Source organism: Hemicordylus capensis, chromosome 16 (assembly GCF_027244095.1).
Source record: "Hemicordylus capensis ecotype Gifberg chromosome 16, rHemCap1.1.pri, whole genome shotgun sequence".
In the NCBI taxonomy this organism is placed as follows: Eukaryota; Metazoa; Chordata; class Lepidosauria; order Squamata; family Cordylidae; genus Hemicordylus; species Hemicordylus capensis.
The window spans coordinates 15,839,440-15,859,837 of NC_069672.1; the positions used below are offsets into that span (position 1 = coordinate 15,839,440).

A 20,398-nucleotide genomic window follows, 5' to 3' on the forward strand; every position below is an offset into this window, starting at 1 on the left:
CCAGCCAAATGAACTCGCCCATCGTTCTACAGCACATCATGCATGCAACTGAAAGGGGTTCTCCAGTGGTGGTACCAGTGCTTAAGGGCAGGAATCTGGGACCTTCTGCAGGCAACGTGCAGATGCTGTTGCCAGTGTGGGCCCGTAGTCTCCCATTCCGATGCAAACCAGAGTGGTCCCTGCTTAGCAAAGACCATTCGTGCATGCTGCCACAAGACCAGCTCTCCTCCTCTGCTTGGGAAACTGGACTTGAACCCACAGTTCAGTCCACCCAGCCGAATAGTACAATTCCTATGGTCCCAAATGTTCCTACTTATGGAAATGGCCCTGTGGCAACTCCAGAGCAAGAGAAACCTTTCCATAATGGCCTCCTCTTCTAATTCTGCCGTCACCGTCCACTTTTCTTTTTCTAGGGCGGCAGTTCAGCTTGCAGATAACTTTCTTCAGACTCTCGCGCATATTTAAGCCCTGACTCACCTCTACGGTCTGCACACTTTCCATCAGCAGGGCACTTACCTTCGTCCGCTACCTCTAGAAAGTGTTCCCTTCTCTTCCCCGCCCTTCCCTCCCCAGCCTCCGTAAGAGCAGCGTCTGACCCTGGCGAAGGTAGTCTGAGGCTGCAGTGACGGCATCCTTGTGGAATGCGGTCTTGCCTGTGGAAACAGAGCAGTCCGTGGGCTCCCAGCTTCAGCCCGACTCCTTTATTTCCCGGTGACTATTAACAGTTAACACGTGAGTGTTGATAGTCGCCCCAGCCCTTGAAAGGCCGGCCCTTGTCGAGGAAGGAGCTCGGATCCTGTTTGGTGCCTCAGTGTTTTGGAAGGGATACGCCGATTTAAAAATAATCCCAGGAGCCTGTGGCCAGGCTGCTAATGGCATTTTTGCCGTCTAGAAATCCTCGCTGGCAGAGTGTTGCTCTGGTGCGGAAATATCCCGACTTGGCTGCAGCTGGCCATTGTGGGAACGGCCAAGAAGGAGCTGAAGCGAGTGCGAGAGCAGCTGTCTGCAGCGGAAGTGTGAGACCGGCCGTCTTCTGGGCAGTCTGCTCCGACCCATTGCAGGCTGGCTGGGGGCGGGCCCGCCTTCCCTTCCCAGGCTCCTGGTGTTGCTGCTGGCGCTTCCTCTGCTTTCGGGGCGAGCTCTGCCTCTGCCGTCCGGAATTGCTGCCTCACCCTCCTGTTTGTGCTGCTTCGTTTGCAGCAGCCGTGCTTGCACGCAGGGCCCGTGGGCTGCTTCGAAGTTGAGCGTTCAAGGACAGCGGGACCCTGCAGCAGCAGCAGAGGCTTGCAGCTGTGCTCTCTTGGCCCAGGAAGCAGGCAGCTGGAGGCCTAGTCGGGACAGAACCGGGAGGAGCTGCGGGCATTTCCCCATCTCGGCCCTCTGTGTCTTACAAGTCCAGCCGTGCCCGTTTCAGCGCGTGGCTCTCCAAGGGCAAGCTGGTGGGCTTCTTGGGCTCCCGTGTCACGTGGCCCGGCAGCCCCATCGTTGGCTTGTGCCGCCGAGACGGGGGCGCTTGGTTTTTGAAATGTGTTCACTTGCAGGACTCTCATGGTCATGGACCTTCCCAAGACACTGATTAATCTAGAGCCAGGAACAAGAGAGCTCTTCGGATGACTTATGATGGGGAGCCCAGACTTCCCATTAGCGAAATGCAGCAGCTGGCTCACATTCAAAGGGGGGGGGGAAATTCCCCTGGATAGAAAAAACTGCTTATCTGGCTTGACCGTCCTCGCAGTGGAAAGCCCCACACACACACACACACACACACACGACTCATTTACCTTGTCACCTCTATGTCCCCAGGAAGTAGGTGAGCTGAGGTTGGGCCATCTCGCCCCCTTCAAGCAAACTAATTGGTTCTGAACAAAGATGGTGAAATCTGGGGCTTCTCCACGGGTGTGACAGAAGCTAGCAAACCTCCCACAAGCTGTCCTGGCATAGAGCTGTGTCATTTTTCTGGCACAAGGTCAGAATGACTTAAGTGCTGGGGAAGGGACCTCTTGCCTTTTCCTTTTTCCGCTCTTTCACTCGACGGCCGCTTGGTCTTTCTCTGCTTTGTGTACTGCAGGAGACTGGAATTGCTGGGCTGAGTTTCAGGGAACAGCAACTGGGCCTTCTCAGTTTAAATCCTGGAGGCACAACTTCAGAAACCCCTTTCCTGTGGGTCAGAAACTACAGTGACCGCCTGAATACCCACAGCTGAAGCGATTTAGATTTGCATCTTGCATACAGCACCGCTGTGTAGGGTGGGGTTATACAGCAGGGTGCTCTTGGGGACCAGGCGATCAGCCTTCCATTCCTGGCGGCTGGAGCCTCTTCCCCTCCCCACCTGACCATCCTGGATGGTGGTTTCACGTATTTATAGTCAGAACTGCAAGCCAGAACTGTTGATAGGTGCAGCTGCCCCCCTTGGCTGAAAGCGTTCCCTTGCCGCTGCTTCTTGGCTGAAAGCAGAGAGAGAGAGAGCCTTGACTGATGACTATAGTTGCTTTAATCTGCATCTACATGCGTGAGGCACTTCTGCATGACCCTCCAGCAGTGTGTACCTCGTTTGTCTGCTCTTGTGAATGCATTGCTTGATGCTCTTGTGAATGCTGATCCTCTGCCTTGCCATAAGCTGGCTGAGAGCTCCGGTGAGCGGGGTTTGGTGCTCATCCCTTCCAGGGGCTCACCGTGTGGCCTTGGGCAAGCCACGCAGCCAGAACTGCCCTTGCAGTTTGCCATGTCCCGGTCACTTTAGGAAGAGCGGCCCGTTCCTCAGACCTCCCAGGGATGCGTAGGCGAGGGCTAGCCAAGACGTGCCTCCCATCTTGATGCTCGAGATGCTGCTTTGTATGGCGAAAGGCGAAAAGCTCTGTAGCTCTGGACCCATCCCGTGGAGCCAGCAGCTGGAAAGGGCTTGGGAGAGCATAGTTCATGCGGGCTGGGTCACTAGAGTTTGTCCTCAAGTGCTTGTGCCAAAAACAAACTCCAGGCCAAATATTTTCGTTCTGCCTATAAAGGGCTGGTGGGAGGAAACAAGGCTAGAAATATCTCTTCCTGGCCTGCTTTCTGCAAGAGGGCACAGTTACTTCCTGGGGAGGGTTCGCTTCAGGCTGGCACATGTTACTGTGGGAATGGTCCTCGTGCGTCCCACGAGGGGTGTTGACAGCTTGCAAGTGTGCCTGCTTCTGGGAAGCAACGTGCTCCTCCGGTGCAGCTTGCCGAGGATTAGGACCAGGGATGGCCCTAGAACAGCTGCTGCCTTTGTCCTTTCCTTCCAAGATGACCCTCTTGGCATGCAGCTGCGCTCTAAATGCAGCCTTTTTGTGGGGTGGGGTAACTCTGCTTGTCAGTACGGGTTCCCTATGGAAAGCTTCAGGGGGATGTGGTTGGATGGCATTGCCAGATTGGCCGGTGGGGCGGGGGCCCGTTTCCCTGTCTCCAACACTCCCTCATCCTTTTGTGACCGAACTCGGTTGACATGGTTGGAGCTCGTCTGTCTGTGTGTGCCTGTTCTTCCACTCAGCAGCCTTTTAAATATTGGGCAATGGAAGAAACGGCGAGTGTCCCTTCCCTTTCACGCCGCCTTAGAATTAGGCAACCGGGAGCATTTTCATCAGCCTTGCGTAGATGCTCTCTCCTGGATTACCAGCGTCTAATGGCAGTCATCAATCGTGGTTTTGCAACCAAGCTCTCACAGCTCCGCCCAGGGATTTGTGGAGCGAGAGGTCTCTGCAAACCTGCCCTGATGCATTCTCCAGGCTCACTCCAAGTCAACTTCCTGAAGAATGCTTTGCCGGTGGAGTCAGCAGCCGTGCCTGCTACTGTGTCCAAAGGCAAACTTCTGCTCAGAGCATGACATTGTTTAGAAGGAGAGCCTTTTGTTACCCAATATGACCGGGTTGTGTCTAAAGTGTTTTGACTAGAGCAGTGTGCTGCTGTTTGCAAGGAGCGAGGTGCAATATTGATCGAAATGTGGGGCAAGGGGTTGTGCTGGCACTGCCCAGAACCGCAAAGGAACACATCCACAGGCCAGAAGTGAACAGGTGTGATTCCACCCCCTCCCAATCAATTGCAAACCTCCTATAACTCAAAAACCGGTAGCATAATTCAATATCTGAAGGTTCTGACTTGCATGGATTTGCAGGCGGGAAGGCGAAATAACGGAAATGTCACTCAGACTACTTCTTAATCCTTAGAGCAGGAGTCTCAGAACTGCAGCCCCCCCTGCAGATGTTGACCTGCAACTTCTATCATCTCTTGCTACCAGCCATTATGACTGAGGATGGAACTATTTTTATACTAGTTTGGGGGTTGAGCAGTCTCACTAAAATTTGTGTTCTATATTAAGTGTTAAGATACTTTCCTCTTAATTCACAACATTTCTCCCCACCCCGTTTTTCTTTCTTTCTCCCTCCAGATGGGAAGAGGAGTTGGCAAAGCGAATGCATCTTGAATCGATGGTAGAGACGCTCCAAGAGGTAGGCTTTGAAAGGCACCTGGACTTTCAGGTTTCTTTGGAGGTTCCTGGGGATGGGGGTCAGCTTTGATTCTTGTTGGCTGCTGATGGCTTGAACTCTTGAAACCTTGCTGGGTTTAGTGAGTGATGCCTTATCCCACATGTATGTTAAGTGAGAGGCAAATCCTCATACTGCTCTGTTGTATTTATTCGGTCATGAGGAAGGAAGATAGCTTGCTTCCCCCATTGGCACTTGTTGGTTCTGCATCGAGGAGCATAGGAAGCTGCCATCTACTGAGTCGGACCATTGGTCCATCTAGCTCAGTATTGTCTACACCCGGGTTTCTCAACATGTGGGTCCTCAGATGTTATTGGACTTCAGCTCCCATAATCCCCAGCCCCAGCGGCCTTTGGTTGGGGATTATGAGAGATGAAGTCCAGTTACATCTGGGGACCCACACGCTGAGAATCCCTGGTCGACACAGACTGGCAGCGGCTTCTCCAAGGTTGCAGGCAGGGGTATTGGAGGCTTGTGTCTGAGGGATGTGGGCTCCTTTCCACCATCTTCTCTCCCCCTTCTGTCCTCCAGGAAGCACAAGAAGCTGAAGCGCTCCAGGAAGAGTTAAATGAGAAAATCGAGCGGCTGAAGGCAGAGCTGGTTGTCTTCAAGGGCCTGATGAGTGATGTAAGTAGCCTGGCCGACTGGTCTGTGCCCAGCTCCGCTCTCTTTCGACAAGATAGCTTCATGAATGGAAAAGGCTTGATTTCAGGGAGCGCTGCTTGCAGTTATTACGACGGCTGCCTGGTAGGATCGGCTGCATCGGGCCCATCACCCCGTGTCCTCGCCTTGCTTCCCGTTTGGTCTGTGTAGACGCATTAACTTGTTGCTTATCACACACTCCTGACTGTCTTCCACCAACCCCAGACCCCTTCACACCAGCTAGCAATGCTGCCGCCCCGATGTAGCGGCCTGTGGAAAGAATGCATTGGAGGATCCCCGAGTTCTTCAGGGGTTTAGTCAGTTCTGGGACGTGCCGGCTTTGAGCGGCACTCTGCAGATGCCGTCAGTCAGACAAAGGGCCACGCTTCCTTCAGATTCCTGTTTCTAAGGACTCCAGCTCCGACCCGTTCCCCCACTCCCCAGGTTGCTTTATCCCAAGCCTGTCATTGATGCCTTTCCTGCATGTCAGCAGTGTATGTGTTTGGAGCTGCAGTATGCTGGGGTGTCACGGAAGCTGTTAAGAGGGGCTTGGAGCAGGTAGAGAGGAAGGGGCGGGTCTTGCGAATGTGGAAACCATCAAGCTGACCCGGAGTACAAAGGTTGTGCTTGGGGTGAACAAAAGCCACCCCCTAGAGGTCCCATCCACTTTGCTTCAAAGCCTGGCTGTTGCGTGGTGAAAGAGCAGAGCTGCTCCTTCTCTGCTCACACTCACATACGCTACCCCTTGTCTGCTTTTCAATTCAGTTTTTTGGTCTTTAGTGCTGGGAACGGAAGATACTCCTGGGTGTTTGGGTTTTTTCCTCCCCTGTCAGGGCACATTCTGGTGCTTGCATCCAGGCCCCAAAGAGAATGTCAGTAGGGTGGCACTGAGGCACACAAACACCTCTGTGCTCGGCTTGGTACAGAGGGAAGCCATTTAGACCACGGGAGGATGGCCACACGGGTGGAATTGGGCAGAGGGCAGGGAAACGGTGGCGAGATCGCAGTCTCTCTCTCTCTCACACACTCCTCCCACATCCTTGGACTCTCATCATATAAACACGCAGGGCATAACAGGTTATCTTTGATTTGTAAGTGGCACCGTTAAGGACTGTGAAACGAAATTATTCTAAGCATGCTCCTAGTGCAGATGGAGAGGAGCGTTAAAAGTGAGTCCAAGCACATTGTCTAGAGAAAAGACGTAGAAAAATGTCTTTCTCGTGCGAGTAACGCAAGCTGGAGTGGCAGAAACAGTACGTGGGAAGTATTGTGGATGTTTTGAGGCCCAAAGAGTTGCTTAGCTTCTCTTTCAGGGATGGCCTTTCCGAAGAGCAGTTTTCGAGGGCCTCTTGCACATTATCCGCCCTCAGACTTTGAAAATCCATGTAACAGGGTATTTAGTAGATGTACTTACACTTTTGTTGCCCCCATTTATAGTTGACTCATCTAGGAAGTGAGAATTTGCCCAACAAAGCTGGGAAATCTGGAAGGACACTTGTTTCCCCCTAGGATGAAATGTTTGGGGTTGTTGGTCCTTCCCCTTGCTAGCTGAAGACGTGTAATGTGCTAAATTTTGTCTTCATTTTGTCTTCGGCAGAAGGTAATTAGAATTTAGATGTCTCATACTGTAAGAGAGAAACTATTTTTAGTATAAGGTTTCTAGAGGAATTTTCTGACATTAAGTACTACCTTCCAGCTTCAAACAGAAACTGCATCCTACACAGAGAGTGTAGGATTTAGAGATCTGCAGAATTGGTTTCTCTGTAGACTCTTTAAAACATCAGCTTAATCAAAGTGAGATTTTGGGTAGGGGGTTTGTAGTCATTCCTGAACATTTGCATTGGTTAGACATCAGTGTTGCACCTGCAGCGCTCTGACCACCCTCTCAAATGCTGCCGTTCCTGTGGTATGACCTGTCCTCAGTTCTTTGAGCCGTGGTGGACAGTGTGAGTGTGAAGTCTGGCATGGTCTGCCTTGGCAGAGATACCCGGCAGTATCTCTTCTTCTCTTCTGCACTGTATTAATGGGAGATAATCCACTGCTGTCCTTCCTGCAGCCTATGACAGACCTGGACACAAAGATCCAAGAGAAAGCCATGAAGGTGGACATGGACATCTGCCGGCGAATCGATATCACAGCCAAGCTGTGCGATGTAGCACAGCAGCGCAACTCTGAGGATGTTTCCAAGATCTTCCAGGTGATTCGGCCCCCTCCTGTCCTGTCCGATGGAGAACATGGCTGTGTTAGGAAGAGAGAGAGGAAGGAAGGAAAGAAAGAAGGCTCCTGTGAACGCTCAGAGTTGATTTGACTAGGATGTGATCCTGTTATCCTATAGATAACACACGTGCTGCTGTTCCCATGTTGGGAACAAGGTTAAATGAAGCAGGAAGCTGACCTTGCCCGGGATCAGATCCTGCTGTTCCAAAGGCCTGCGCAGGTGGCATCTGTCTCCAGGTCTTAGACTCACTCACTCACATTGTGCAGCCGGCATGCCTCCACATCTTGAGAAGCCGCCGCCGAATGGCAAGGTGCCCCTTTTCAGAGGAGGCCCAGTATGTGCTGGTGCTCCAGGCCGGAGCATCACCAAAAGGCACTGTGGTTTGGGGCCGGCTGGTCCCCGATTCTGGGGACCCTCTGCTTCCACTACAGGAGTGTGCTCAGCATTTAGTCCGTGTGAAGGAAAGGGCTGCAGGTGTGTAGGCAGTGGCTAGGAAAGCTCCATCTGCAGGCCGGCTTGGGTGTGCCCTCGGGAGCGGCCGGCCAGCCACCCTTCAGAGACTGCCTCGGCCGGCCCCTGCTGCGAGTGGCATCTGGTCCAGCTCTGACCACACGCAGAGCTGTTCCGGCGACTCAGATGCATGTGGCAACCAGCTTCTAGGTGGTGGCTGGTTGACACCCGTTGTGAGGCCAGGGCCTCCTCCCCTCCCCTTTGGGCGGGGGTGGGGGGGTGGGGCTCGAGTGATGCCAAGGCCAGCTCTTGACGTGTTTCCAGCTCCCTCTGTCCAGTTTTCTTCTGCATTGCCCTTTTCCTGCCACAGGGGTGGCCAGCTTGCTCTCTTTGGGGGTGGGAACACGAGAGGAGTGGGCCTCCCTCTCTCCCTGCCCGCCATGCTAGCTGAGGCCCGGGAGGGGGGAGAGTGAAGGGGGGCGGCCTGCGCTCCAGCTTCTCGCCCCGGGCACTTCCGGCTGCTTGTGCATCGCCCTCCTAGCCTGCGCATGGCCGGCAGTAGCCCAACTGGCCGGGCCGCCAAGGCATGCCCTGTCTCAAGCGCTAGCAGCTTGCTTTGCCGTCTCCCATCTTGGCCTGCTTTTCCTGTGTTCTGTGTTCCTCCACCTGTCACTCAATGGCCCTCGGCGTGAGCTGCCCCTCGTGTGCCCGGTTCACTGGGGGAAGCGGAGGGTGGGGGAGCAGCCATTCCCTCCCCCCCCGCCTAACAGCACCCTGTCCTTCCTTCTCTCTGCCCCTCTCGGCACAGCTGCTCAGCCAACGAGCCTTGTAGTCACCCCCACCCCTTCTCCCCCCCCTTAAGGTGGCTTCCAAGAAGAAAGAGCGGAAGTTGGCTGTGGAGGACGACCCCTCTGAGCAGGATCCGGACAACACTCGCTTCTCGGACGACGAAGTCAGCTGTTCTCTGAACATCACGGATGAAATGAAGCGGATGTTTAATCAGCTGTGAGTAGTTCCGAAGCTTGCGAGGACTGTGGCCGAGACCCTCCGGGTGCCCAACTCTGCGCGCCTGCAGAGAGAGAGAATCGGGCCAGTTGCTCTCCCCCTGCTTGAAATAAAGTCGTGGCCAGGCTATATACTGTGCCCGTTTGGCTGCAGCCGTCCTTGGGAAGCTGTTTGAGAAGATGAGCAGGATTTGCTGCGAAGAGGTGGCCTGTCGCTTTCTGTGGTCGCCAGGCTCCATGTTTTGGGGTGGGGGGGTGGGGGGGGGGGTGACAGAGTGGCCTTTGAGAGGGAGAGCCCTTTCTCTATCCCTTCTGCAGCCTTTGCAAAGCTGTCCTGGGCTTAAGGGCTGCGGGCAGGCCATGCCTGGCACTCCCCCCCCCACCCCAAATATTCACTGTGGGGGCACGTGGTGGTGTGTTTCTGCTCTCCTGCTTGCTCATCTTAAAGATTTGCTTCCTCTGCTCACTGAAGTCGATTGTTCCTGGAACTCTTCATGGTTCCACTCGGCAACTCTCTCTGGGAGGGCTCTTTTTATTGGCATTGATCACTCTGTGTGTCTGTCCGTCCCTTCCGGATCATGGCCCAGAGTCAATCGCTAGCTTCATAATCAAGATCCTGGGCTTAATGCCTGTTTTTATAGGGCGAAGGCTCTTGAAGGCAAACGAATCCGCCGGGCCGTGACTCGTGCCCCAGAGAGAAGTGCAGTCAGTCGCTCTCCTTCCTGCCATGCCCCCCCGGCAGACCTGGCCCTGCCTTGCTACCTGTTGACAAGCAGCAGGCTTGGAGAGTGTGCTTGCGTGCCGCTCCCAGACCCATAAACCCACCCAGGGATCTGGCCCCCACTTTGAATGTGGCCCCTGGAGTCCTTGCTGAGGACTAGTTTCTCAGGTGCATTTGCAGTGTGCCTCTCCTGGGTTTCGGCACCATGGATTGTGCTGGCTGTTGTAGTGGTATCCCAGTGAACAGGCCAGTTCCTTGGGAGTGAAAACCCATCCCTTTTTTAAATCCCCAGGGAACGAGGCTGGTGCACTCTTTCTCTAGCCAGCAGGGTTCACCCCATTCAGATTAACTGAGCAGTGGTGTCTTGGAAGACCCAACACAGCTGAAGTGGGCAGCAGCTTCTGCCGGGGGGGGGGTCTTGGGAGCTTTCCCGGAGGGGGCTCTGCTAGCAGTCTGCGCAGGCGAGGGGCAGGGGCAGCCCCGGAGGGAAACGTAGCGATGTCCTGGCTGGTCTGGGAAGCCAGCATCTCCTCCCACGCGGCCTCTTCTCTGCTCCTGCCAAGTTTTGAACCTATTCATCATAAGATAAGTGTTGACCCCCCCACTTCCTGCTTTGTAGGCTCTCTGCTGGGAAGGAAATGAACTCAGGGGACAAAAATGTCTCGCTGTGAAACTTGCCACAGCAAACTCAAGCAGCCTTCTCTCGGGCCGCTTGAAAACCCGCCAGGGCCTTGTTCTGCTTTCCGACATCGGAAGTTGCCACCTTCTGAGTCTGAGCACTGCTCTAGCTAGCTCAGGATTGGCTACTCCGCCATCGATTGTCAGAGGCAAATGCCTTGCGACCTGGGATCCCTTGAACTGGAGTTGCTGGGGATTGAACCTGGGACCTTCTGTATTAGCAGGCGCTCTGCCTATGAGCTCTTGCCCTTCCCTCTCTCTCAAGCCTTCGGCCTAAAACGGAGGCGTGGTTGTCTTGACTGGGGTCAATGTCCCAGTATCCCTTTGTTTGGCATATCTTGGGATGCTTTTGTCTTCTCTGGGACCAGCCTGGTCATATTGACTTACCAAGTGTGATAGAATCACAGGTGGAGAGAATGGCTTTCCTTCCATAACTAGTTGCGGTCTGTAGCTACACAAAGCACAGCATGACTTTGGCATCGAGAACAGGGCTGCGTGGTATTCTTTTCTGCTTCTACGCGGGTTAATTTCTAAGTCTCGCAATTGTGCTCTCAAGTGCTGGTGCTCTCACTGCTTCTCCTGCAGTCTTCAAAACGGGGCAGCAGGCAGGGCACACACACACACACACACCCCGAATTCCCGAAGAGGGCAGGGATGATCTATAAAGCTAAAGCAGCGCAAACCTTGGAGATGGCTAACGGAAAGCTGTGCTCTGCTGCTGGGATCGGAATAATGCTTTTATAGCCTTCTGAAAAGCTTGCTCACTGCTTTGACATTTTAGTGGTCCTCATAAAACCAGTACCTTTTTGCGAACCTCTTGGGAGTGCCCACGTGCCTGTGTACATCTTGGGAGTGCTGCATACTTCCTCTGAATCTGACTTGGGGGGGGGAGGAGAGGAGAAGTCGTTTGAGTCGAACCCCTCAGGCTTTTGTGTCCAGCTCTGTGCCCTTGGTTGAACAGACAGCGCCATCTGGAGGCGAGTGGTGGCCCTGCCATTTGCAGTTGTGTGACTCTGCCCACAGCCTGCTGTGGAACAAAAGGTGGCCAGGAAACTTGGTTGTGGGCAGTGTCCCCTCTAACAGGGATTCTTGGACGTTGCTGACTACAACTCCCAGAACCCTCAGCTGCAGTGGCTTTTGCTTGGGGATTCTGGGGGTTGTAGTCAACAACATCCGGGAATCCCTGTTAGAGGGAACACTGGTTGTGGGGCGGGCGCCTCTGTCCTGGCACCGCGTGAGTCCCTTGAACTTGCTTTGGAGGAGGAGGACAAGGGCCTTTTAATGCAAAATGCTCTCTCCTCACAGGCGTGAGACCTTTGACTTTGATGATGACTGTGACAGCTTGACGTGGGAGGAGAACGAGGACACTCTGCTCCTCTGGGAGGACTTTACCAACTGCAACCCCTCTCTTGAGCTCCAGGGGGAGGTGAGTCTTGGATCTGGGCCCTGCAGGGCATGGCCTGCCACCCACCGCTCGCTGGATGCTTTCCCTCTTGTGGGTGCTGCTGGGGATGGAGAGGGCCACTTGCTCTCCCCCTGCCCAGAAAAGAGAGCTGCCTCTTTGAAAAGGTGCCTCTTGGCTCAGTGAGCAGGGGACAGGAGGCTCCTGCTGCAGCAGCTTTCCCGAGGAGGAGGAGGAGGAGATCCAACCTGGAAAATCCACCGGTGTGCCACCTTGAAAGGGTGTGCTGCTTTTCTGTTCCAGGTTGCCCTCAAGCACACTTTGGCCCGCCCTCGGGAGCAGCCCTTGTAGGGCTGGATGTGGGCCATGGTCCCTCCCCTCCAGCCGCAGGGGTCGGCCGGCTCTTCTCCTCCTCCTCCTCTTCTGGGGAGCCGCTCCTGAGCACTGCCTTGCCCCGCCTGCCAGGAGCGCATGTTAATGTGCTGCCTCCCGGAGTGGCGCGCTCCGGAACGGCGAGAGATTACTCCAAAGTGCTAAGGCTGCAAAATGTGGCGTCTTCCAGCGAGCTGTGATAAAAAGTCGTTGAGCGCCGGGCTGGAATTAGTGACAGATTATTTGCATACAGCCCGATGCGTGTGCGGACGTACAGCTATCAGTGGAGCATTACCATCTTCAGGCCAACCAGGCTGCAGTGCGCAAGGTTTTAAGAGGCTTAAGTCCCTTCTAACTGAAAATTACACAAGGAGAGGGTAGATTTGCCTTGTAGATGGAGATCGGGAATAAAAGCTAATTGACTCGGGGCGGGGGGGGGGGGGGGAGAGACTTGCCTGGCGCTGAGCGCTGCAGCTCCTTATCTCCAGGCCTCTGGCTCCCCAGACGGCGGCCAAACTTCTCCGCTGCTCTTCTGCACTGGAGGCTTCCTTGATTTTGACTGTAAAGCTGTGTGAGGACCGCGAGTCTTCACTCTGTCCCAAGGGCACTGCTCCTGGAAGGATCATAGGACACTGCCATCTGCTGCATTGGACCACGAGTCCGTCTGGCTCAGCCTTGTCCATGCCGGCTGGCAGCGGCTTCTCCAAGGCTGCAGGCAGGAGTCTCTCCCAGCCCTGTCTTGGAGATAAAGCAGGGTCTCTGCCACTGAGCTGTGGCCCCATCCCCATGATGGATGGGTGCATTCTGATCATATGAAGGGGGGGGTGCCGCGGGCGGGGGGAGCATGTAGAATGCATGCAGATTGGGATACTGGGCTAGGTATCAGTCATTTGTGCTCCGGTTTATTGTAGGCCTCCTCATGGTACTGGCCTTGAAGACTGTTCTGAAAGGTCCGTTGGTTCCAAATCTGGCGGCTAGATTTTAGCTGGAAGGGCAGGTCACACATGCGAGGAATGTATTTAAGGAATAAGCGAGCTTGCCTGCCTGGGACTGAGATGGTTTCCTAGCTCTAGTGGCGGGTGGGGACGAAAGAGTCCTTGGCTCACGTGCTCCTCGCCTTCCTTTCCAGCAGGAGGAAAACTTGGGCAACTTGATCCATGAAACCGAATCGTTCTTCAAAACGAGAGACAAAGAATACCAGGAAACGATAGGACAGATTGAGGTAAGAACCGGCAGAGCTTTTCCCGAGGGCTGCTTCTCTCTGTGCAGCCCAGATATTTGTGGACAAAGGGTGCAGAGTTGGCCGCTCTCTCTGGGCAGGAGCGGGAGGGAACAGGGCACAGAGAATGGCGTTCTTGCCCAGCCCCTGACTGCCTTCTCCCTCTGCCTGTGTGCAGCTGGAGCTGGCTACGGCCAAGAGTGACATGAACCGCCACCTCCACGAATACATGGAGATGTGCAGCATGAAGCGGGGCCTGGATGTCCAGATGGAGACCTGCCGGCGGCTCATCAAAGGCTCTGCGGAAAGGTAACCTGCACCCTGCTCTTCCTGACGCTCTTCAAGCACTTGATTTGCAGACTGGGAGAGGCACTTGAAAGCGTTCCTGGGCAAAGCTTGGGCATGATTAAGCTGAAACTCTTGAACTGGCTGAATTCCAAATTCCAACTTCTTTCTTTCTTTTTCTTTCTTCCTCTTGCACGCTCTCCTTCATCACTGAACTCCTCTCCTTTCCCGTCCACAGAAATTCTCCGTCTCCCAGTTCGTTAGCCAGCAGCGACTCAGGAAACACGGACGAGATCCAAGACGAATTTGACAGAGAAGCAGACGTTGAGCCCATGGTCAGCTGATGAAGAACCAGGGCATCCCGGCGAAAGGGGACAGAGAAGAAAAGCAACAGAAAACCTAGAAAAAGGAGAGAGAGAGAGATCAGAAAGACAGAGATTGCAAGCCCTGGTCCAGGATCCCCAAGGACTGGGGTCGTTGTGTGCTTCCCCACCCCATCCAAGGATTGGTGCTGTCCAGACTTCTGCTGTTCTACAGATGTGGAGCTCTGTAAGAAAACAGACGATGACATTCTCATTGTGCCTTTGCCTCAAGCTGAGCCACTTGGTGCTCCACCTGCATATCCGAGTGCTTTATATATGTATTAAACGGACAAACCAACAACTTGGAGCGCAGAAATGGGTTGCTGCAAAAGTCTGGAGTGGCGTGAACTGCTGACGGAGCAAACACCAGCCCACAGTTCACCCTTGCGTGGCACCCCCGGTCGGCTCACCAGGTCCGAAGGGCCGTGTCCGGGGAGCTCTTGGTGCCCCAGTGTGTTCTGGGGACCCAGCCGCCCCTTTTTCTGCCGGTTGTCCAGAGTCCCAAGAGAAGCGGGTCTCGGCTTGGTTGGCAAGGCAAGCAGGCAGAAGGACAGCGGGGTGGGCATCTCCAGCGCTTTCACTACTATGCAAAACAAAAAGCAGGAAGGGGGGGTGGGGAACCCCAGAAAAAGCAAAGCACTCGCCTTATTTCTGTGGAATGTTTGGTCACCGCTGGGCTTCTGTGTCTCTTGTTGGGAGGGGAGCTGAACACGCATTCTGCACACGGGAGCTGTCTGTGGCGTGTTTGGGAGACGGCCCCTCCGGCCGCCGTGTCTGTTCAGCGATCCTGCCGCTCCCCAGTGACCTCCTTTCCCCTTGTTTGTGTCTGTCCCTTTTTAAAAAAGGCCTTCCATGCTTTCAGGCAACTTCTTCTTTTTCTACAAACGTTGCTGTTGAGGGAGGCCTGCGTTTCTGTGCTGCTCTCCTCAACGCAGAGCGCGGTTGCTGGGGTGGCAGGGTGCGCTTGCCCGCCATCCTTGGAATCGGTGTTCACTGACTGGTGGGGCGGGCAAGATGTGGGGGGCGGGGGAGGCTGCCGCCCACCCCAAGCGCCAGCTGCTGGGGTGGCTCCTGAGGAGCACAGCTCTAGCTGTAGACTGGAAGCGTGGCCTTCTTGCGGCCCCATGGCGCCTCCTCAGATCGACTGGATGTAAGTATTATGTATAGGGTGAGGAACTGCTTAAAAAGAATGTAAGAGTATTACTATGGTTCCTGGAACTAAGACCGGACAGCCATGTGTGTGTTCGTTCTCTCTCAGTGAGTGAGGCTAGACTTGTTTGCCAAATAGTCCTTAGGGCTGGTGGCATGTGGTTCCCCTCTGTTAATTTTTTTTCTGGTGCCTTAGCCAGAAGGGGGGAAAGATAGCTAGGAGGGAATATTTTTGCTGGTTAAGTCTTGGAGGAGGAATCGGACTACTAGTGGTTAAAGCTGCTGAGTTTTAAGTATTCCCCCCCCCCCTTTTTTTTTGGAGGGGAGGGATCAGGTATTTCTCTGCCCTGCAAAATGCTTCCTAATGACTTGAAGCGAGTCTGAGGGGACTCGGACTCCTCTCAGGTGGCTCCGCAAACGGACCCTGACGGAGCCGCTGTGGAGCCGGAGGGCTCCTGATTCGGTGCCTCTGGAGTGCTCTTGAGTCCATCCCCCGGGGAAGCCCAAGATTCTGCTTTGCGAGGGAGCATCAGGAAACCTCCGCACGGCGCCTGAAAGCCACAGGCCCCCTCGGCAAGCCTGGCTTCTCTGTGCTACCTGCCCCTGCTACAGGGGATGATGTCTCTGGAATCCGGAGGAGAGCGGTGGCATCCCCGTCCACGCGAGAGAGGCCCCAGAAAACCGGCTCCTTGGCGTGTCTCTTGATTTGCTGCTTGCCACACACTCCATTTGCTGCTGCTGCTGCTCTCAGGTCAGGAGCTTTGTCCCGTAGCGTAGTGACCTTTTTGAAACGTGTTGTCAAGCACCCCCCCCCCCTTTTGGAAAGGGAAGCTGTCATTCCAAAGTGCGTGCTCCTTGCATCCCTTTTCTCGCCAAAGCCATCTCTTTTTCTCTTTGCCAGTTAGGGGACTGGGGGACAGCCTTTGCAGGGATTGGAACCCAGTACTCTCCCCCAGGCCCCGTTGGCGGCTCCCAAGCCAATGCTGAACTGTCGCTGCTCGAGGCACTTCACCTCCAAAGGTGGGAGCCCACCTGCTCGGATGGGCAGTGGCGTGTCTGTCCCACTTCGCCGCTGGTCAGCTCTCCTTGAAACGCTGGGATTCGTTCGGTAGCAGAGAGGCTGAGCAGTTTTAAAGAGCCGTCCTATTGTGTTGCTGCTAAACTTCTTCGTACTTTCTTTTTAGATGTCGGGAGCATGGTTTGGGGTGGTGGGGGGGGTGGCGGCATGGGATTGTTAGTGGCAGGCATGTTAAGACGGAGAGTATTAGGGTGGGGGGGAAGGTTCTGGTGGGGTTTTGTAAGTGGGGAGGCAGAGCTGACGGAAGGGTTCGTCTCATAGCTGTAATGGGAAGTAGGAGTTGCATTTTTCGCACGTCTAGAGGGAAGTGAGGGTTGCTTGGGGAAGAATCAGTAGAAGGGGGTGGGGTTGGTCCTAGTGGGGAGGCCGGTGGCCGGTGTCCCTTGTGTCACATGCCGCCTGTCTCTCTCTTGCATTTTGCCTTCTTCACGTTTCGGAGGTGAGGCTCTCCTTTGTCGAAGGGAGCCGGTTCGGGTTAGGCAGTGAGTCGATCCGCCCCTCCCGAGCTGCTGGTAGCACCCGGGGCCGCTTTCAGCTGGTGCTGCTGACTTGGAAGACCGTGGTGACGCCGCTGGGTTTGCGTGGAGCCCTGGCGCGGTGGCCGGACTCCGCGCTTGTCAGGGATCAACGTGGTGAAAATGCTGCACCTGGTTTTGATGCCCTCCGAGGCCCTCCTCCTGTAAAGCTGTAAATGTTTTTGATCCACACGGCAGTGTCATATTGACACTTTTAAAAAGAAGATTTAAAATGGGGTGGGTGGGATCTTGTTCCTCACGGGTTTTTTTAAGGGTGTTTTGTTTTTAAAAGCCAAACATTTGTTTGCTTATTAGCAAGGTGGCGATCCGTCCCATCCTTCCTGGGTTTCTACAGAAATGGACATTTTCAATGGACAGTCTTTGCATCGGCGTTATGGATGGTGGGGGTGGGGGGTGGGTGGCTGGGTCCAGCGAGCCCTTCTGTGGAATCCGTCCAAGGGTTTAATATATTTTCATTAATGGCCCAACAAGAAACAATAAGTTGCTGTGTTTTAAAGATGTTAAGTTTGGCAGCTTGGAACAGAGTGCAGAGGCCAGAAAAACGTGCTTTCCGTCCTTTCCCTCACTCTGTGTGTTGTTGGGGTGGGGGGGGAGGCCGTTTCAAGTGGGAACTTGGCCAAGGTGCCCTCCTCCCACTAGAGGGCAAGCATGCGGCAAATCTCTCCTGGACCGCTCTCCAGATGCATGATTCAGGAGGCCAATGCTCCCATCTCCCCCCCCCCACCCCGCCCCCATTGTGTCAGTCGGAAGCTAAAACCGAGATAAGAATCTGGTATTCAGTTTGGGATTGTGTTGTGTCTGGGTTTAAAAAATATATATATATTTAAACAGGTCAAAATGCAGTTTTTGCAGCAAAGGGAAAAGCTGGAGAGTTACTAGAACTGCAGCTCTCCCGTGCTTTTAAGCCAGCTCTGTTAGCTTGCATGGATATTTCCGAGCTCAAGGATTGTTATAAATGGAGGCATGGTGTTTTGTTTTGTTTGTTTTGCCTGGGAGCATTTGGCAAGAGAGTATCTGCAGGATGGAGGCCTGGGCGGGGGGCCTCGTTCTCCCAGGGCGCCCTTTTTTGAGTGGCACGGGGCAGCGGTGCCTGCCTGTCTGCCGAATTGTGCTTAAAATCCGTGCCCAGTCCCCCTCTCCCGAAGAGGCTGTTCTAATAAGGCTCTGCTTTGATGTCCCTTGCAGTGGCGCTGGGCTCGGAGAGCAAACTGGTGTGCTCACAAGTTGAAACGGTTCCCAGCAGCAGGAAGCTTCCCGGCAGGGTGAATTGGCCCTGGTGGGTAGAAGAGTCTCCGACAAGGTCTTGTAGAAGCAGGGGGTCATTTCTACCGCGGCATGCATTGCCCCCTTGGTTTCAACACATGCCTGTCCAAACGTAGCTCGTGGGGGCCCTCCTTGCCATTGGCTCCTCTCTCCATGGGAGGCAGCACATGCCGAAGACTCTGCAGGCAGAGCGTGTGGGTTTCAGAAATGGGTGGGGAGAGGTTGCGCTTGGGCATCGGGGCTCTTTCAACAGGCTCACTGGGTCGTTCCACCAGGCTGGGGGACCAAACAGGTGCAGGCATTGGAACAGCTTCTTCTGGACTGAGATGGGATCACGTTGTTGCCAGAGTGGAAACCTGGCTCTTTCCCTGCCTCTGGAAATCCTGCTGCCCCGTCCCGTCGGTGATGGACGTGGTCATGGTTTCCCTCCCGACGCATTTCCAGGCCTGTTTTCCAGATCCCTTGCCAAGGTGAACTGGAGGACTTCTGCCTGCCAAGCGCTGCACCCGGCGCCTTGCTGACTCTGACTCTTTTGCAAGAGAGACCAGGAAGCGAGGGCCGCTGTGTGCCCGTCTTGGCAGGAGACGGAAGGCAGGGCCAATTTTAAGCAGCCTGCTTTATCAAAAGAGCAAAAAAAGGTCTGGGCGTTTCTGCTTGGCTGGAAGGTTTCCGTCTCCTTTGACAGGCCTGTCTACTTGAAGAAGCCGGGATTGCAGAGCTTGGGCAGGTGAGGCAAGGAGTGAGGAGAGAGATGCATGAGCTGTGTCCGGTTTCCCTCCTTTGCTGTGACCCTTGGAAAGGCTAGGAAACGGCCTGTCTCCCCTGGAGAGCAGCCATGCAGGGACTCCTGCACCCAAGCTGGGCCTTCCTCTTTCCTTCTCCCAGTTCCCCGGCCCTGGGAAGCGTGGGCAGGCAGCTAGAAACGTTGGTGAGGTAGTAACGGTCATGGCCGTATCTGAAAAGGGAGGCCGTGCCACGCTCTTGGCACTGCGAGGACTGCTCAGTGTGGACTAGCCGTGCATCTGGTGGTCCCCCGCGGATACTCCCTGAAGTTTGGGAGGCTTTTTGCAAATCACAGGCTGGGAGATTCCAGCAAAGGGAGCATGCAGGTCTCGCCATGCCACTGATCTAGAATCTGCCTCGCTGCTTGCAAAGATCAGCCAAGCGCTGCAGAGAAACTTGTGATTAGAAATCTGGGCATAGGTGTTTTGATATGTGTGTGTGTGTGTGTTCCAAATAATCAGGCTTCATTGGAAGAAACTGACACAGTCCTCGGAATGCAGGCACGGGTGCCTTTCCAAGGAGGCTCCATTTTCTTTCTTTTTTTGGCGAGGAGGGGAATGGTGATTGTTTTAGATCATCCTTCTCCCCACTCCCTCCTGACGGAAGTCACTTAAGGACTCCTTTTCCAATTGCAAAACTGACAACTTAAGAATGGGAATGACCCTGTTTACTGTATTGTACATATTGTGCTTTGTATTCTGTATATTAGCATATTTTAAGGGGGTGGGGGGGATATAATCGGATTAATGTATTTGCGCTCTGATTGAGAGAGAGAGGTCCAAGGGTGAACCAGTTCCTAAGCTTCCTCCAGAAGGGCCCTTTTCTTTTATTTTTGCCTCCACTTTGGATCGGAGTGGCTTTCCTCCCCACTTCCCCGCGGTCTCCTTAGCTGGACAGCAGTGTGTTGCGTGCAGGCCTTTCACTTCAGAGAAGGCACCCAGAAATTGGACTCGGCACAAGCTGTGAGCCTCTGCACACACCAAACACAGCCCTGATCCGGCTCCCCAGAACACTCCACGGAGTTCTCCCCGCTTCTGTTTGGCCGTCCTGTGCTATTGGTACTGCTTCTAGGAGAGGAGCTCTGGCCTTTGGTTCACCCTTCAGCTCTCAGATTCTAGCAAAAGACTCTGTGTTGGTTCTGTTCTGTTCTTTCCTCTTCCCACATGTCCAACAGGCTTCTCTGTGAAACGGGGATGCTCTGAAGCTTGTTGGTGGGGAAAACGGGTTATGGTCATTCTTTGTTTCAAAGGAAGAAACCCCTGACAATAAATGCCAAACTTCCTGGTTCCTGAAAGTGTGTCCCGTGTCTCTCTCTCGCTGCGTTCCCAGCCCTACACTGACCTTGGAGGAGGGTTAATTCTGTTCCCCAGTGCAGACACTTTAGTCTCTCATGGCTCATAGCTTTGCAGCGGGAGGCATCTTGCTTCAGAAGGTGGGGGTGTGCGTGGCCAAACGGACTCCCCCCCCCCCCCGAAGAAGATCAAAAAAGGGTGGGCAAGCAGGGTTCCCTCCAACAGTGGGTCCCAGACGTTGACTACAACTCCCAGAATTCCCAGCTCCAATGACTTTTGCTTGGGGATTCTGGGAGTTGTAGCCAAGAGGATCTTGGAATCTCTGTGAAAGGGAACACTGCAGGCAAGTTCTTGTGGGTGCAGCTGGTCCTTCAAATGGCTCCCGTGCCCTTTGGGATGTGAACCAGCGTCTCTCCCCTCTGCACACTGGCAAGATGTGTTCTCT

At 54.3% G+C, this 20,398-nt stretch overlaps 1 protein-coding gene across 3 annotated transcripts in view; it reads left to right on the forward strand.

The window, feature by feature from the left end:
* IFFO2 (intermediate filament family orphan 2) overlaps positions 1–19,955 on the forward strand; it is a 40,135-nt gene extending 20,180 nt beyond the window's left edge. The window contains exons 2-9 of one of the 3 annotated variants that reach the window (XM_053281078.1): positions 4,403–4,463; positions 5,031–5,126; positions 7,198–7,338; positions 8,672–8,814; positions 11,518–11,638; positions 13,119–13,208; positions 13,384–13,514; positions 13,729–19,955. In XM_053281078.1, the coding sequence (XP_053137053.1) occupies positions 4,403–4,463; positions 5,031–5,126; positions 7,198–7,338; positions 8,672–8,814; positions 11,518–11,638; positions 13,119–13,208; positions 13,384–13,514; positions 13,729–13,834 (889 nt within the window). In that variant the 3' untranslated portion in view covers positions 13,835–19,955. Of the gene's footprint in view, positions 1–4,402; positions 4,464–5,030; positions 5,127–7,197; positions 7,339–8,671; positions 8,815–11,517; positions 11,639–13,115; positions 13,209–13,383; positions 13,515–13,728 lie in introns of all 3 variants that reach the window. The other 2 variants (XM_053281077.1, XM_053281079.1) reach the window with 2 other exon arrangements.
* Positions 19,956–20,398: the final 443 nt, after the last annotated feature.